The following is a 16,719-nucleotide window of genomic DNA, read 5'->3' as shown; positions in this document are numbered from 1 at the left end:
CACACTCAAACTCACCGGATCACAGGCCTTCACCTCATGTAATTAACCCAAAACCAAAACAGGGAGCTGAATTATCCATTCTGCTGTTGGCTCTATACAATATTCCACTTATACTAAGGAAAATGTACAGGTGCATTCCAATGCCAGCAGTATTTAAACATGAAAATTTGTTTACATAAATTTCAAAGTGAAATATATACTTTACAAATTGTTTATGCCTTAAAAAATAGATTTACAACAGTATTGCTTTATACAATTTTTTGTTTAGGCAACTCTCAATAACATTTCTAGTACAAGTTACACATGAAACCTCTCAGAGAATGTGAAGAGGCTTAAAAAGCCACGTGCAGAGGACTAGGAACAGAGAGCCACCAGAGATGAAGCCATCGCTCTGGTGTTTCTTAGACACTAATTGAGGAAGGACCCCGGTCCTTAAAGGATTCGACACTGAGATCTCTTCACTGCTTTCCTCAGATCTTCTTCCCAACAGGCATTTCCTCAGGAGGGAATTCAGTTTTACACAGCATCACAGCAGGGAAAAGCCAACGTAATATAGGCTGACCTCTAGCACATGTAAGTAAGCCTGTTACTGAGTGAACAGCTTTGGTTCAATGCCTGGCAAACAGGCAGACTCAAAATACTCAGTAATTCCATTTCCTATTACAGGAATATAGCACCTGTGATCCATTCCAGATTGAGTTGAAACCTAGGTAAGTTGAACCCACAGACACCCGTGGGCACTAAACACCAATCAAGGCTTATTTCAAGCTAGAAGCAGGTCTTAATGGACTGCCAAATATCAGTGGAGGGAAAAAAAAAACAAAAACACGGGGGTGGAGGGCAAGAGGTGGGGGGCAAGATCCACTACAAAACGGTAAATAGTTTTAGCCCCTTTCAAGTTGGCATCTGCTCTCTTCTCAAGTTTATCTTCCACTGATACCCAAAAGCTTGTGTTGCTTTTTATGGTGGGTATAATGGCAAATCAGGTGCATCTCATTACTGAAGATTCAAAGCCTCAAGACCTTCACATCTTATTTTCTTAAGCTCTGCATGGCAGAATGAAGTAGGGTTAACGAGTCTGTATCCACCTCCACTGCCAAAAGTGGCACCTCTGCTTTAGGTTCATTCACCTTGAGATAGAAAAGTGAATCCTACCTCTTAGAGGACTGCAAGGAAGTTGGCGATAAAGATGTTAACCTCTCTTACAGCTAGTCCAAATGACACAGTCTTTATTTTTCCCCCAGGCTGGAGGCTTGTATAAGAAAGCCATTTATTTAATATAAGAAATCCCTTAAGTGGGGCACAGTGGCACATGACTTTTTTCCCAGCTACTGGGAGGTTGAGGCAGGAGGATTGCAAGTTTGAGGCCAGCCTCAGCAACTTAGCAAGACCCTGTCTCAAAGTAAAAAAAAAAAAAGTGGCTGGGATGTGGCTCAGTGGTTAAAGTGTTCCTGGGTTCAATACCTAGTACCAAAAGTGGATTGGGGCGGGGGGCAGTGGGGTCTGGGGATGTAAGCTCAGTGGCAGATCACCCCTGGATTCAATCCACAGTACTGCAAAAAATAAATAGAAATAAAAAAGGCTAGGGACACAGTTCAGTGGCATAACACCCCTGGGTTTAATCCCTGCTATCAGTCAGGGTAGGGAAAAGAAAAAAAGGAGAAATCCCCGAGTCTGATCTGGAAGAAAAAGCAACCACTACATCACAGGTGAAGTGACAGCACTCCTCATCTACCCTTTGCTGGCGAAGTCCCCAGATTTGCTCTTCACCAATGAGTTCCTCCTGGCTCAGGCTCTACCTCCCTCAACCCTTCTCTCTGAGCTCAGGGGGCTGCAGAACTACTGAGATGGAAACTCAAGTGTCAGTGTGTATCTTCCTCATATTTCCAGTAAGGTCAGAGGTTTCTCTGGAGTCCAGGCCAGTTTTTAGATAACAAAAATTAGTCTGTGGTCACATTGGGTACACAATGGAAGCAAAAACATGCTCTGTTCATTTGCAGGGTTTGATAGCGTGCAAGACAGCAGAACTGAAAGAAAAAGCTAGGCATTGTCATTTACTGGCAGTGTAACTGTAGGCAACTGATGCTGTCTATATCTTTAGCTTCAGCACATGTTTAAAAAAAAAATGATGATCAGTGGTTACCACCTGGGGGAGGGGTGGCTCAAATACACACCTGCCTATCTTTCCCCCTCAGAGATGAAGATACTACCTCACCAAAGAGGCTATTGTTGGAGATTGTGCACAACTTACAGATGAAGAAAGACTAGTGGGGTTGGATGGCGGGGAGGGGTGGGGGTGGCTTGTACAACATGGGTGAGAGCTCTTTAAAGGCAAAGGCTTTATTTTAGCAGCAGTCTTCTTTGCCCCTTGCAACGCTGGGGGTGGAACCCAGGGTCCTGTGCACGAGCTACTCCGGAGCCCAAGAAGTGTCCTCTTTCAAGCTTGCGTTTTCAATGGAAGGTGAGGACTGGGTCAGCTGGTATCTTGTTCCAACACCAGGGGTGGGGTGAGGTGGGGTTAAGAATTTGGATACTAAAAAGGCCAAACCACTGTTATTCCAGATTGTGCACTGGAAGCTATGCATTTCTTTTGGCCCCATAACCCCCATGAGACAAGGAGAGACATCACAATAACTGCAGGAAAACTGACTAGAAGTCATTCTTAAAGAGATTTAATTATTTGAATTGCATAAAAGGGGGTAGTACATTTAAATCTCTGCTACATCACAAACTGCTTTTTATTGTTTTATTTTATTAAAGACCCACTAGAGTTTTACCGTCTGCAGGTTTATGGCTATAGAATATGGAAGAGGAGAGGAAGAGCGAGCAACAGTTTCTTCTGTTGACCAGGATGCCCTCTCCACTGCAGAGGAGAGCTCTTTCAAAAGAAAAGGAGGGAAACAGATGTGGCAGTCCACACCCCATAACCATCCAGCTCCAGATCCAGAGTTAGAAAGGGACAGGAAGGAAACCAGGAAGGCGGAGCCTGGGCATTCACAAGTTTCCCTTCAGCCCTCACACTAAACCCAACCCTCTATGAGGATGAAACTTCCTTAGATTTCCTTCCAATATCTTAACCCTAAATCAAGTTTCCCTGTCAACTGAAATATAATAAAGGTGTCACTTCCACAAGGAGGGCTGACTTGAGGATTGACTCACCGACATTCTGAAGTGTTTATTAAAATAGAGCATGGCTTTAAAGACAGTTTCTAGTCTTCGAAGACTGAGGGGTTCTTTTAGTGGGGCCTGGAGGCATATGACCCACCAAAAAGAGCAGGATGCAAAAGAAGAAACCCCCATGTTGTTCGCAGGCATACACTCACTGCCACCACAGCCTGGCTGGGCAGAAGTCAAGGCAAGCGACCCCTTCTGGTTCTGCAAGCCCACAAGGCAGAGGGGCAAAGGAAGCTGTTCTAATGGCTCTAAATAACCAGCATATAGTGTAGTATTAGGACCAAGGATTTATTCCACAATATAAACTGCAACATTTGATACAAGCTACCAAAAAATAGGGGAGGGAGGAATGGGCAGGGAGAAAGCCAAAATACAGCTGTGGCAATTACTTACAGAGCAGTCTCTTTTCTACATCACTAGTTCATCAGTGACACTAGAAACTAGACATTTGCGTTCCGTACATCAACCAAATGCTAAAGCACCAACACACTGTTCAGGAGTTTGTTTTGTTTTGTTTTAATTCCAGCCACTGAAACCAACATAGAAGTTATTGCTCAGATAAATAAACCTAGTCTACCAGAAAAAAGAAAAGTGGATAAAGAAAGGAAGAAACAAACAAAAATCCCCAAAGTGGAAAAACTTAAAATCCCCAATGTGGTAACAGAGTAAACAAGAGAAGGATTCCTCAAATGAGGATTTACTGGAATTTCTGGTGCCCCTCTGGGCACTGAAACTGAGTTGGGTCTTAATCCGGTAAATCCCAGACAGAGGTACAATTTCAATGCTGTACATGAAAAGGTGCAAGCTTCAATGCCTTCCAAATTGGTGGAAACCCCTGCAAAAAACAGTCAGCATTTCAAACCTCAACAACCACAAACAGCTCTTAAGGAAAAAAATACAAAAAGTGTCAAAAATTTTTTTAGTTGTTTTTTCTTTTTTTCAAAGAGTTCTGGAAAAATGATCCCATGAGGAATAGAAATAGCACCGTGTACAGACTGGCTTGAACACCAGTCCTGTAGCTTTGCTGAGATTTGAGGAAATCTTCTTGGTTGGAGTCCTGAATTACATTAAGTGGGGGTGTTTGTTTTGTTTTTACTTTCGGCTTGGTGCGTCCTTCCCAGTACAGCGCACACAGATGTAGTCTTCTTTCTCTGCCATCTCTGGAGAAACACCAACACAGACCTGATGAAACCACTGATTGCAGCTGCCATCACACTGGACCCAGTCCACCTGGTTACAAAGAGCAGGAAGATGGGGTGTTCAGAGGAAAGAATGCCATTCAAAATTGGGCAGGCCAGCCTCAAGATATTCAGGCCGTTTGCCATTAACAGCCACCGTCCCACCACTGGGACCAAACGAGTGTAGCTGGCCCACCAGCCAAAGCAACTGAGTCAAAGTCATCTTCAAGTCGTGACTGCTTTGGGGTTAAGACAGTGCTGCCCTGTGACAGTAAGCAAAAGGGCATTACGTCAGCATCCCTCCCACCTTCTTAGCGCCGGGACGGTGAAAGCTGGAGGAGCAAGAAAAGGAAAAAGGGAAGAACAAGAGTTTCTTCAAGAGAAGGGAGGAGAACCAGGAACGATGGTAAGAGCAGAAATATCAGTGGGGGGAGGACTGAGCAATCCATTCAGATCAGCTCAAAGCAGATAAGCAGAAGAGAAAGCCCCAGCGAGATGAGGTCTAGCTTACAGGGTTTCTGAGTTAAGGGAAAGCACGTCCTCTACGGCCCAAACCTCACTGACCTCATCTCCTTCTGGCTGCAGGCAGCTCGCAGCTGGACAGATGGCATCTTCATCCTCAGAGTCTTCCTGTTCCGAATAGGACGTGTCTGAGGGCAGGGAATGAGTTTCGGCAGAACGAACTAACTCATAGCTACGCTCTCTCTCTAACTTGAAATTGTTCATGTCCTTAGGGTGGCTCAGTTTGATTTTCTTCTTTTTGGGGGTCCTCATTTTTTTAACTCGATCCCACCGTTCACTGGAGAGGCCTTCTCTCTCCAGGCGTCTCTTCAGTTTCCTCTCAAGATTGTTGATTCCATCTCTCTTTCCTCGACAGCAATCATTCTGGGTGGAAGATGAGCAAATTCAATTTTAGCTTACAGTTTCCCTACTACTAAAATTAGTGAAGCTAAAGGAAATGGGCGAATGAGCCTGGCATGGTGGCACACACCTGTAATCCCAGCTACTTAGGAGGCGGAGGCAGAAGGAACACAAGTTCAATACCAGTCTGGACAACTTAGTAAATCTTTGTCTCAAAATAAAAAGGGGTGGGGATATAGCTCTGCAGTTGAACACCTGCCTGACATGTGCAAGGCCCCAGATTCAATCCCCAGGACCACAGAAAGGGAAAATAGGTGAATAAGAAACCAAATTATTCCCCTGGTGAATATCCTGCATCCTAAACATCTCCACCACCTCCCCCTCCAATCCTATGGACAACCATTTGACTTTAACTTCCTTCCCTCCTCTCTGTTAGTGAAACAAAGAACACTAGGAAAAAATAAAGAAAGAAAGAATGATTTGCCTTAAATTACTCAACCAGCACCAGGAGATGCAAGATCCTTCCAAAGATTCTTTTCATCAAATCAGGGAGTGACTGGCCACTTACATAGTTTCTATCTAGGTGTTTATGTCTACCCTTTGATCTGCTGGCTCCTAAGGAACCAGGCTATTAGTTCCTTCTTTAAAACCATATACCCCTACCCCTCATAGGAACATTATCTGAACACAATCAATAATGGTGCTAGGGGCTGGGATTGTGGCTCAGTGGTAGAGCACTTGCCTGGCATATGTGAGACACTGGGTTCGATTCTCAGCACCACATATAAATAAATAAAATAAAGGTCCGCCAACAACTAATAAAAGTATTAAACAATAATAATGGTGCTATATTATTTGCTATCATAATGAAAAATAAATCCTAAATGCTGGTATTAGCCCTTGTATTATCTTCCATGAGATTCTTCCCTAATATGGCTTCAGTCTTCCTGGTAAGTTTCTATCCTATTTTCAGGGGCCTGAAGTGCCAGGTCAGATAGTTCACTAGAAGGAAGCAGTGCCCTTAACTAGGCTAAGAAATAGGACAGTGCAGAGAATCCTTCAAGTAAGCCAGCATTCAAGATGAGCATCCTCAATCTTCACACCAGCTGCCTTGTTCAGGGTGTAACAAAAGCATTTGTTCAATGTTGACTCTGAAAGTATCTTTGATTTTTGAAATTGTTATAATTAAAAGCCCTCTCAGCTATAATTATGTTTTCACCTCTTAGTATTTCTGTAATAGGACAAAAACAACACTAACTCTCACTATTATCACATGGTAATGATGAAACATACACCTTACTAAAAAGAAATAAAAAAAAAAAGAAAGAAAGAAATTTACAGTCACCTCAAACAAGACCCAAACACAGGCCATAAGCTTAAACTGTAGCAAATGGTGGCTGGTGCCTACCTTCTCACCGACACCCTTAAGAGCAAGCTGTAAGGCAGACACCTGGCACCCTTCTGTGGATTAAAAATATCATCTCAAAGCCTTTGTGCTTCTGCTGCCTCCAGCAGCCTCAGACACTCACCTTCTCACTGCTGGGTCTAACTGGTGAGTTTCGATCAGTTTGCTGAGCAGGGCTTGGCTTTGCAAGTAGAGTCTGGTAAAGTTCCTGAATTTCAGGAAGGGATACCTGGAGCAACTGGGCTTCCATCAATAGCTCATTCACTTCTGGACTGATGCCTGTTTAAGACCAGACCCAATCAAAAGGATGACAACAAAGAGTGTTCACACATGTGCATTCAGGCCTATGAAATTTACAGAAGGACTGCCTTTCATACCATTTCCACCCTCTATCCTCCTTAAATGGCATTCAGTTCAAGCTAGGTTCACTTAATGTGCCCAAAGCCCCAAACTAGATTTCCTAAGACTCCTTATTACTAGAGAAGTATTAACTTCATCCCTTTGCTAATTGCTAATACAGAAAAGACAGTACCTCTACCCTGACAGCTTCTACTAGAAAACTCAGAAACAAGCTGCTAGCCCAGGGCATGAATAATCTGAGTGGATCAAGGGGCTCTGACCACAAGACTAGATGCACACTGAGAAGGTGTGACTAAGGCTCAGGATTCCAGCTGCAGCTTTTGGCAGAAATCATTTATAAGTAAGAAAAAGGAGGTAGGCCAGGCATGGTGGAGCACACCTGTAACTCTAGCTACTCAGTAGGCTAAGGCAGAAGGATCACAAGTTCAAAAGCAGCCTGGGCAACTTAGCAAGACCCTGTCTCAAAAAAAAAATTTTTTTTTTAAAGGGCTGGGTGTAAATCAGTGGTGCAGCATCTGCTAGCATGCATGAGGCCCTGAATAAATTAATTAAATAAATTGGGACGGGGTAGGTTTCAAATGTGTATTATCTCTGAGATCCTCCACAAATCTCTTAGGTAATTTAATAAGACAGTCCATGACTTAGCATCTGACTTAAATACTTGCTGCTTAATTATTAGTTGTATGGGACTGACTCTTCTGTCCCTGAAAGCAACAGACAAGGCCTTTCTCTCTGTTTCTTTCGCACTTATAAAACTTAAACATTATCCCTCTTCCCTACCTAGTGAATGCACAGTAACCCATATCCTACATTTAACAATGAAGTTCTGCTGGGTGCAGTGGTACATGCCTGTAATCCCAGTATCTTGGAAGGCAGAGACAGAAGGATTGCCAAGTTTGAGGTCAGCCTCAGCAATTCATCAAGACCCACAGCAACTTGAAACCCTGTCTCCAAGTAAAAAAATAAAAGGGCCGGGCATGGGGTGCAAGCCTGTAATCCCAGTAGTTAGAGAGGCTGAGACAGAGGAGAATTTTAAAGCCAGCCTCAGCAACTCAGTGAGGCCCTAAGCAACTGTCTCTAAAGGGCTGGCATTGTAATTCAGTAGTACAGCGCTTGCCTGGCATGTGTGAGGCCCTGGGCTCAATCCTCAGCACTAAAAATAAAGATACTGTGTCCATCCACAACTAAAAAAATATTTTAAAATTTTTTTTTTTTAAATATTTATTTATTTATTTTTTTTAGTTATTGGTGGACACAACATCTTTGTTTGTATGTGGTGCTGAGGATCGAACCCGGGCCGCACACATGCTAGGCGAGCGCGCTACCGCTTGAGCCACATCCCCAGCCCTAAAAAAATATTTTAAAAAAGGGCTGGGGATGTGGTTAATGGTTAAGTGCCCCTGGGTTCAATCCCGGGTAGCAAAAAGATAAAAGGGGTTGGGATGTAGCTCAGTGATAGAGCATCCTGGGTTCCATCCCTAAAAGACAGTACCTCTACCTTGACAGCTTCTACTAGAAAACTCAGAAACAAGCTGCTAGCTTGTACCAAAAGGAAGAGAAAGAAAGGGGGCTCAAAGTTGATTTTCATTTTATTTTTTCCCTACCACTGAGCTACATCTCCAGCCCTTTTTATTTTTTATTTGAGACGGGGTCTCAATAAGTTTCCCAGGCTAGCCTTGAACTTACGGTCTTCTTGCCTCAACATCCCTAATGGAAGGATAAAGTTTTTTATTGTACCTGATCCTCTACAACAAAAGACTTGGTTATATCTACATGACCTGTTACTCTCCAGTCCTCAAAATACCAGTAGCAGTAGTAGTAGTAGTAGTAATGATAATAATGATTCACAAACCATGGAGAGGGACACAACTCCGTCCAGTAGAGAAGGGAGAGTGTAAATATGAGGTCCTATTTTCCCAGTCATCAGGCAAGGAAAAAGATGTTGTACCAGGAGGCTGAGATACCTAATGAAAGAAAAACATCTTACAACAAGGCCTTTTCAGGATTAAAAATACTGGCACCAACCTAAGGAAAGTAACTTGGGTTATCAGGAAGGTAACTGGGAAAAAGAAAGGCTAATTCTCCCAAACTGAGGAGTCTCCTGGTGTTTCTAAACTGACCAACTCAACAATTCTTTGTCCGGAAGACCAAGCCTTTAATCTTCCCAGTTTTACTTGAACTGAATTCAGAAAGGTAAAGAAGACCACTGGGAAATAAGCCACTTTCTCTGAGAACAGATCATATAACCTTATGTAATTATCCTTATTGAAGATTACAATACAATATACGTAGTCAAGTACCCCTCTGAACAGATCAAAGGAGAATTTGTCAAAATCATTCACATCCACCTCCCTATCTTCTCCTGTATTTAAAGGAAATAGGGAAACATTCCTTCGACCATGATTTAATAAATAACAGTTGTGTCCTTTGCCTTTACTGATATAATCCTAGCAAACCTTGTGTAAAAAAACACAAGCAATTCCACGATATAGATAGCTCCAATTTATCTATGCAGTGAGTATTTAATTGATCATCTGGTATGTGCCAGGCACTGTATTTATTTTTAAGGCCTGGAAAGAAATAAAAACACAAAAACCAAGGAAACAAATATGACAAAGGCATTTTTGGTTCCTTAACCCTTAAGTTGCTGAAGATTTAATTCATTTAGTTCATGTCTGTGTTCTTAATGGCACAAGAGCACTGTAATTATCTCTGATAGAGAACTATGTACTAGATTTAAAAGTCAAATTATAAAAAGACTGACTATTGTCATTCTGACTGTGCTTTCCTGGTATCTTCACATTCTTCTCCTGCAGCTTCAATGGAGGAAGACAGAAAGCGGCCTACCCCTTCCTCCAGTGATGGTCAGGGAATCTGGCTTTGGCAGAAAGAATGCACAAGGTATTGAAACCCACAGCCTTTCTACTGAAGAAATAAAGGACTCCAATGCTTCCAAAAATTATTCTTTCTCAAAGGCTGAATACACAGAAGGCAAGAAGCTCTTCCACTCTCAGCAAATTCCATGAGGGAAAACGGGGGCAGGTGCCAAATTTGTAGTCAAACAATAATTTAAAATACACACATATGGGCTGGGGTTTCGGCTCAGTGACAAAGCATTTGCCTAGCATGTGGGAGGCATTGGGATCGATTCTCAGCACCACATATAAATTAATATAAAATAATATAAATTAATGAAATAAAGATCCATCAACAACTAAAAATTTTTAAAAAAGATATATACACACATACACATTTGGGTTAACAGACATATAAATGGAAAAAATACTTGTATATATGAAAAGGTGAACATTTGTTCTGTGGGAATGGAGTGCCTAGGCAACAACTGTTAGGAGCAGAGGAAACTAAAAGGATATGGCAGATGAGCACATCCTTCAAGTAGGAAGCCGTGGGTGCCTCGAGTGCTGGTAACACAAAGTGATTACCAAGGGAACAAACAGTGACACCAGGATCAGGAGAAAGGTACAGAGATTCCCAAAACCTGAGGAGTCCAGACTCACCTTGTTGGTCTCTGACACCTGTCCTGCTGAGGCTTGCCATCTGCTATATAACAGTCCTGAGCCCACACGGTCTTGCACAAATTTTAGATTCCCTGACGAGAGCAGTTGCTGGGCTCTGTGTTGCCAGTTCACGGTTCTTTCGATCATGTATCGAAGTGCATCTCCCTCAGGAAGGCGAACTCGGATACGCTGCAGGGAGGCCAGCAAGGGAAGAATTTTCTCTAATGGAGGTTTCTCTGACCTCCGACAATGGGGACAAAGCCAGATTCGGAGGCTTTGAGAAATACTGGGTACCGCCACACAGCTAGTGTGGAAAGCATCCCTGCAGAGTTCACACTGGATCATAGGGGTAGCTGGGGCCTTCTGACATAGGCAGACTTTCATCTCCACATCTTGGGCAGGTGACAGCAACTTCCCTTCATTGGCAAGTCTAAGAGACTGCAAAGCTTCCATTTCCCTTAGGCGAGCTTCCCCAAGTGTTGCCATCTGAAAAGAGAGGATGGTATCATAAAGAAATTGCCTTCCCCAGAACTCAAGGTCCTAGTAGTTAACAGAAAGGGCCCCACAGTAGTTTATCTGCATTCAAAGCCTGGCTCAGCCTCACACTGAAGTACAAGGAACTGTGGGGAACATATTCCACTCTCTATAAAATAGAGATGAAAATAGTGTGCACCTCACAGGACCGCAATGATGATTAGCTGTGATATGTGAGATAGATCACTCTGCCTGGGGCATAAGAAGCACAGTATGAGCAATTACTTTACATCACTTCTTAAAATCCAACATCTATGTACATTTATCTCTTAGAAAATTTACTTCTCTGTAAATATTGAGACCTTTTTTTTATACTCCATGTGAGCTCATTTCTGAGGCTCTCCACTTGTTTTCAGTCCCATTAGCTTTTGCATTCTTCTAGAAAGGTACATGATATAGAGGTCTCTTAGGCCAGCCATTACACAGTACTAGTGTATGTCTAACTGCTCTTCAATGCTGAGGTCTTCCATGTGTGCTGAGTACAGCAATTACAGGCAATGAAACTAGAGTCCTCATTAAAAAAAGAAAAAAAAAAACCTTTTAACCAGATTTATTTTCTTTTCCTCCCTCCCTCCCTCTGTCTCCTCCTTCTTTCTTTCTTTTCCGTACCAGGGATTGAACTCGGGTGCTTAACCACTGAACCATGTCCCCAGCCTTTTTTTTGAGGCAGGGTCTCACTAAATTGCTCAGAGCCTTGCTAAATTGCTGGGGCTGGCTTTGAATTTTTAATCCTTCTGCCTCAGCTTCCAGAGTTGCTCATACAGGTGTTTACCACCACGTCCAGCTCAGATTTTATTACATGTACACATGCATACTAAAGTAAGATCATTTAATGCAAACACAACAACAAGTAATCTGCAAAGCTGCCATTTTGCAGCAAGTTGAATGTATTCCTAAAGCCTTTCTTCTTTATTAAAGAGAGCCATGACCCAGCAGAGTTCAGTCACCTTGTCTTGAAAACAAACACAATCAACTTCATAGTCATTAAGCTAAAATGACCATTTACAAGCTGCCCATAAGTGAAACTTTTTACATGCACAGACTAAAGCACTTTCTATCTATAAGGCCTCCAGTAAACAAGCAAGCCCAAGCATTACAGATTTATTCACTATCCATCATGAAGTAAAAGTAGAGTATAAAGGTGGCAAATTCAAATTTGTACCATGTCAGAGTTGGCCATCACTTCAATCAAAAGCTAGACCATTAAAGCCCTCCTCTAGCATATTACTAAAGAAAACAGATACATGAAGGGAAAAAGATTTTTTTTTTAAAGCTATCAGATGCAGGACCTATTCTGTTTTCTCAAGTCTTTAAAATGTTAATTTATCACAGGTGAAACCATTCCCAGTGATCATATCCACCCATCCTCTTTCAGTCACACCATGAATTATAAGACCAGAATAAATTATTGTCTCTTTTTGAGATTGAGGAAGAAAATCTATGAATGGGGGGTGGGGGGGCAATAAAAAATAGTTCCAAAAGTATACTAAGTAACAAACCTGTGATATATTTTTTTAAAAAATCTTTTTGAAAATGAACATGATGTTCAGCAATATATATGTTATCTAATAACAAGGTGCCCTCTTGTAACCAAAAAATGGAAAGCAAGTGACTGACCTTTCAGGGTTCTGCCATGCGTGCATAGGAGGAGCTCTTAAACCAGAGTCCATGGACTAGATGGGAAGAGACTGACTACACACAAAGTTTCAGACAGACATATATGCATTTCGGGGAAAAGGGACTATGACTCAGTCTTTACAAAAATGAAGCACAGATATAATAGTGTAGGTTCACTATTATATCTGTGAACTACAGTAACTACACCAAAACAGTGCTTGGGTTGCAGAAATATATAAATATACCCCAAAGAAAGAATGTGTCAAATATATAAATAAACCAATGCAATCCCACATCGATCATAAGAGGTCAGTGAGCTACAAAAAACCAAACAGGAGAAAAGGAGCCCTGGCCCAAAGATGAACCCATTCAGTCAGTTCCAACAGCAGGTTGCTTGCTACATAATGTTATGGTCAACAATAGACTGTATATATGGCAGTGTTCCTGTAAGATTATACTGCCTACTGACACTGTAGCCCTATTAGTTGTAAGGGTACACTCTATGATGTTCACACAACAAAACTACCTAATGTCACACTTCCCAGAACTTATCCCATCCTTAAGCAACAGGTGATGTATTCTGCTCTGTAATGGGCCATACTTTGTGCCAATAAAAGCATCCAAATCAGGCTGGGATTGTAGTTTTATAGTAGAGTGCTTGCTTAGCATGTGGAAAGCTCTGGGTTCCATTCCCAGCACCACACAAAAACAGCTTCCAAATCATGCAGCTATCTTCTTTTATCCTAATACTGTTCATTGAACATGAGCTTGACTTGACTCATTAACTTGAAGATGATATCTTGAATCAACAGTTTTACTAAATGCAGGTCAGACTCAGATAAGCAATGCTGGGCATCAAACCCAGAGCCTTGTGAATGCCAGACAAGCACTTTACCACTAAGCTAATTCCCCCCATCCCTGACATCTTTCTGTTTTGGTCGGGTTTTTTGGTTTTGTTTATGATGATGTTGTTTTTGTTTTGTGAGACAGTCTATGTTGCCAAATCTGGTCTTGTGACTCTCTTGCCTCAGCCTCCTAAGTAGTTGAGATTATAGGCATGTGCTACCATGCCAGGTATCCTGGCAAGTATAAATCTTTTATACTTGACAATTTCTAATAAAACTGAGCACTTTATTCTACTTGTCTTCCCAGTATACCTGTATATCTGAAAGGGTTAAAAATTATCCTTCCCAGGGCTGGGGCTGTAGCTCAGCAGCAGAGCACCTGCCTAGCATGTGTGAGGCACTGGGTTTGATCCTTAGCACCACATTAAAAATAAGCAAATAAAATAAAGGCATTCTGTCCATCTACAAATATATATATATATATCCTTTCCAATAATAAAGGAGAAGAAAAAAACCCTACTACGCACAGCTGAAGCAGTCTCTTTGCTTTCACTTAAAGCCCTCTCCAGGTCACTCAAACTCTCCAATTTGGTGCTTTTCTTCTTCCCACTTGGCAAGGGCTCCTTTAACTTTCTCTGCTTTCTTTTCAATCCCAAAAGGCCAATATCACATCGAGGACACAGCACCTAATGCGGGACAAAGCACAAACATCAGCAAAATGGGTTTCAGATAAAGCTAAATAAAAGACTAGTCTATTAAAAAAAGGAAAGAAGGAAGAATGGGGAAAGGAAAGGAAGACAGGATTGCTTACAAAATATTTACTTTGATTCCAGATTCAATTAAATAGATAAAAATATGCAATATATCACAGATTCTAGTGATGATGCATGAGCATCAGCTTAGAAAAAATATAATAAAAAAGTACAGATAAAGCACTTTATGAAATAGGTGTTTTCTAATCTGGTAGTGAAGTACAACTAAGTTTAAAAGTACAATTTCAACAAAGATAGAGGAATTTAAATGAAAAAATGGTCTTTAACTTTAGACACTGAATGCCAACAGGTATCCAAAAATAATTTAAGATTGCTAAAAACAATTCAGAACACAGATTCATAAGTAATGGTGTGACTTTTGTATATGATAGACCACATATTTTACCAAGCTAGGAGATTTTAGTGCTTCCAAGTGAGCCCGCTGTAAACTTACCTCCAAGAGAGAATATGGAGAATTTTCAGTCAAGAATGTATTAGCAGCACATTCTTTCCAAGCCTGAACTTCAGCTACTAGTGATTCCAGTCTTGGCAAAGAATTTAGATGAACTGGGATAGATCGACCTCTTGTAACAAGTTCTATGAGTGTGTCTAACACTGGCACACGTCCTCCAGCCTAATAAATTAAAAAAAATTATAGCAATTTAGGGAAGAAAAAAAAACATTCCATGTAAAACAAGAAAAGCATAATTCAGATGGTCCATGATCAATGGACCAATTCAAATTACTCCATGACTTCAACATGTTTAATTCCCAAATGTTCCAATGGAATGTCAACATGACAAACACTATGGTGTCTCTTTGTTCTATTTATGTCATTCTAAATTGACTTGTTACATTGGTCCCTATGGACTGTCTGAAAAAATTCAACAGAAATAAAAGCTTACAGTGACCCAAGCCTTTCATATGCTGACTTATATTTTAAAAAGCAACAAAAAAGTATTTTTCTCCAATCCACTCACCAAAGATGAATTAAAGTAACCCAGAACCCAGAATAAATTATTCAGGAAAATAAAATCTGAGTTGAGAAAGCCCAGTGGTTCTTTAGCATGCATAAGAATCATCTGGAAAGCTTGTTTAAACACAGTTTCCTGGGCCCCATCCCCAGACATTCTGATTCAGTAGGTGAGGGAAGGGTCCATGAATTTGCATTTCTAACAAGTTCCCAGGTGATGCTGCTGCTGCTGGTGATGCTAATGTTGCTGGTCCAGGAACCACAATGTGAGAATGATAATGCCAAACTGGAAGAAGAATAAAAGCATCAGGTTATGGGGGATGAACTGCACCAGTGTTGCTCTAATACAATGGTAAAACTTAACATGGCTAATGGTCAGTCTTCCAGATACATCACCACCTCACATATGGATGTATTTATTCTAGTTAAACATATTTAACTCAAATCCAGCAAGGCTTTGAAACTAACTCCAATTGTAGAAAATATAGAAGACAGAACACACCACAAAGAATCTCTTAACCAGAAAAATCCAGAAGGTGGAGCATACCTCAGGAAAATTAGACTGGACAGTGAAACGAGGGGGAAAAAATAGGATGGGGAGAACTCCATGAGTTAAAGGAAAAAAATAAAAAGAGCTATACCAATTAGGTGCAATGGATTAGACAACCCTAAAAGTCATTTCTAGGGCAACAGGGTAAACTGGGCAGTTGAATATTTATGCTCTTTCATATTTATTCTTAAAGAAATGAATCTGTTAGGGCATAAATTTCTGATGGACATTTAAAATAAAAAGTATTTGACTCATGAGTCACATGCCATTCCTATGATTGTTATTTAGAAGAATATGGAGTGGCTGGGTACTGGCCGCAGCCAGGAGACAGCTAAACTAGAGGTCTCTCAAGTGAATTTCCTAAGATATCAAATAAAACACAAATGCACCATTTACCTTTAAATTCGGCTCCTCTGCCCTCAGCCTCAAGCTCCCTAAACGGGAAAGGGAGGAATATCATAAGAGGCTGGCGAGAGAGAATGAGCACGTTTCGGAGTGGACTTTTATTGGGGGGACTCTAGATTCTTTAGAAATTTCCATCCAATGAAGGTCAAGAAGGACAGGTAAGGTAACTCAATTCCTGGAGATATAGGAAGGCACGCCCACGCATGGAGACACATTTGGCTACATTTTTACTACCCTCAAGATTGGGGCTATCGTCCTCAGCCACTTAAAAGTAGCCAGATCAACAGGGATGACTGATAATGCCTCAACAGATCAGGAGGGAAAAACGCTGGTCACATGATGTGACAGCCTCCCACAGCTGGGCACAGCTGTGCACGCTTATAATTCCAGTGGCTCCAGAGGCTGAGGCAGGAAAAAGAATACTCCATAACCTTCCAGAATAAATAATCTAACTATCAAGTGGATTGGTTCCCTGTTGTTAATCAAATCCATGCAAGAAAAGGCAAGGCTATTTTTTTTCAAGTAAGAAGCAAAACTTGCTTTTTGG

General features: G+C 41.4%; 1 protein-coding gene across 1 annotated transcript in view; it reads right to left on the bottom strand.

Annotated features, from left to right (window-relative positions):
* Window positions 1-2,656: 2,656 nt before the first annotated feature.
* Window positions 2,657-16,719, bottom strand: part of Kdm5b (lysine demethylase 5B) — a 76,130-nt gene continuing 62,067 nt past the window's right edge. Inside the window, exons 21-27 of the mRNA XM_046463856.2 lie at window positions 14,699-14,878; window positions 14,020-14,178; window positions 10,497-10,982; window positions 8,831-8,942; window positions 6,743-6,897; window positions 4,917-5,237; window positions 2,657-4,404 (exon numbers count right to left, since the gene is read on the bottom strand). Of these exons, the coding sequence (XP_046319812.1) occupies window positions 4,267-4,404; window positions 4,917-5,237; window positions 6,743-6,897; window positions 8,831-8,942; window positions 10,497-10,982; window positions 14,020-14,178; window positions 14,699-14,878 (1,551 nt within the window). The 3' untranslated portion in view covers window positions 2,657-4,266. The remainder of the gene's footprint in view (window positions 4,405-4,916; window positions 5,238-6,742; window positions 6,898-8,830; window positions 8,943-10,496; window positions 10,983-14,019; window positions 14,179-14,698; window positions 14,879-16,719) is intronic.

The sequence above is a fragment of the Marmota monax genome, unplaced genomic scaffold, assembly GCF_021218885.2.
Source record: "Marmota monax isolate L192 unplaced genomic scaffold, Marmota_monax_Labrador192_F-V1.1 WCK01_AAM20220418_F8-fsc00099, whole genome shotgun sequence".
NCBI classification, from domain to species: Eukaryota; Metazoa; Chordata; class Mammalia; order Rodentia; family Sciuridae; genus Marmota; species Marmota monax.
This window is presented reverse-complemented; position numbering and strand designations above follow the sequence as displayed.